This window comes from Pteropus alecto, unplaced genomic scaffold (assembly GCF_000325575.1).
Source record: "Pteropus alecto unplaced genomic scaffold, ASM32557v1 scaffold214, whole genome shotgun sequence".
NCBI classification, from domain to species: Eukaryota; Metazoa; Chordata; class Mammalia; order Chiroptera; family Pteropodidae; genus Pteropus; species Pteropus alecto.
This window is the reverse complement of record NW_006435787.1, coordinates 1,177,816-1,179,526: the sequence shown is the minus strand read 5'-3', so window position 1 is coordinate 1,179,526 and position 1,711 is coordinate 1,177,816. Positions and strand designations below refer to the sequence as shown.

The 1,711-nt window shown below is 64.6% G+C and overlaps 1 protein-coding gene across 1 annotated transcript in view; it reads right to left on the bottom strand.

The window, feature by feature from the left end:
- ABCA13 (ATP binding cassette subfamily A member 13) overlaps positions 1-1,711 on the bottom strand; it is a 147,718-nt gene that overhangs the window by 39,253 nt on the left and 106,754 nt on the right. The window contains exons 43-44 of the mRNA XM_025046516.1: positions 271-369; positions 12-131 (exon numbers count right to left, since the gene is read on the bottom strand). Coding sequence (XP_024902284.1) covers positions 12-131; positions 271-369 — 219 coding nt within the window. The remainder of the gene's footprint in view (positions 1-11; positions 132-270; positions 370-1,711) is intronic.

The following is a 1,711-nucleotide window of genomic DNA, read 5'->3' as shown; positions in this document are numbered from 1 at the left end:
CCTGAGGCCACCGCTCTCGGGCCCAGGCGCCTTCCACCAGCACAGCCGGTGCCAGACACAGAGCGGTGCTCGCTTCTGTTCCCGTGTGACACGGCGATGCGGTCGCACGGAACGGACAAGCGGTTTTCCACCTGCGCGTGAAGAGGGCCGAGCGGCGGAACGTGCCATGCGGCGACCGCGGCCGGGGTCGAACCCTCTTTATTCCGAGTTCCCACGTGGCTGTCTTCCTAAAGGCCTCGAGCTCTGGGTTTTTTAAACGAATGACTGAACCGAAAGTGGCTTGGGCAGGCGGAAGGCCGAGAGTTTCAGCAGCGTGTGGCCCAGGCGGGTGGCCAGGTAGGGGGCCCCGGCACTCCCATTCGGACACGTCTGCAATGTTTCCAGAGAGAGAAAACAAACCCGTTTACAACTCCCAGCGCTTTGCCGACGGGGCCTTTAACTCAGCGTGACGCTTCGCAGCCTCGGCCCCGACTCCTTCCGCGCGGCCCAGGGGCGTCTCCTCCGGCCTGCAGAGTGGCCCTCGTCCCTCAGGACGCCTACTAACGCCACCCACGAATGCCGCCTAGGACGCCGCCTCAACGCCCTCTCTCCCGTGGCCCTCCGACTCCTCACGTGTGGACCAGCATGTCGTAAAGCGCGTCCCACAGAACGCAGGTGCCGCACAGAGAGGAGGATTCTTTGGTCAAAAAGTTTGCAGAAAATGCTGCGTCTTTCCCACACCGTCGTCACTTTAAGCCGACGTCCGCAGACGACAGCATCTCGGAGCTGCGGCAGAGACCCGCCGAGTGCCACGTCACCCGGTGCTTCTCAAACGCACGTGGCCACGGGACTGCGCGTGAGGCCGCTTCCTGCCCACACGTCACTGGAACCGCACGGGCCATGCGGGCGGCAGCGAGCTGAGGAGCGTCACCACTGACCGTCCCGAAAGGCCGTCCCTAGAGAGACCCAGTCAGCCCTCTCCGTCGGCGCCAGTCCACGCCAGCGGACCTGAAGGAGCGCGTGACAACGGGCCCCGGTGTAAGGATTAAATCGGGCGGTGGACCAGAGCGCCGAGTGAAAACTCAGAGGTTTCATCAGTAAACAAGGAAAAAAACAAATCACTGCACCCAAAAAACCTGAGCCAAAGACAGCAGGTGGCTGCAAAGAAGCACCGACTACGGCCGTGTCTGCGGGCGGCCTGGCCGGCCGTGCCCGAATGTCCAGCACGGGCACCGCGTCACCGTCACCCACATGCGGGCTTGGTCTCTAAAGTCACTGCACGGGGACGTCCCCGTGGCCGGAGGCAGAGGGGCCCCGTGCACGTGCTCTCCGTGCGGCCGGACCCTCGACGGAGCCTCGGTTACGGAAGCCTCTCTTTTCTGTGAGTGACGGTTGCCACGTTAGCCGGGTGATCGCGGCTGGCGGGTGGAGCCTTTTATAATCACCTTGTGAGACGGACTTCGAGGTGCATCCCAGTCAGTTCCCACATAACGGTCTCGCTCTGACCGTGGGAGGGCCGCGTCGCACGCGCCAGTACCCAGCTCTCCAACTCAACGGCGACGTGGCCGGAGCGCGGGGGCCGCCCCGCCTCGGCATCTGGGGCGGTCTCTCCCCACGGGCAAGCCCGGCTTCCCCACCGCCCACCGAGGGTCGAAGAGGGGGCCCCGTGGGACCCACCGAGCCCGCCCTGGGCAGACGCCCACTTCCCGTAATGAAGCTTTGCCGAGAAGCG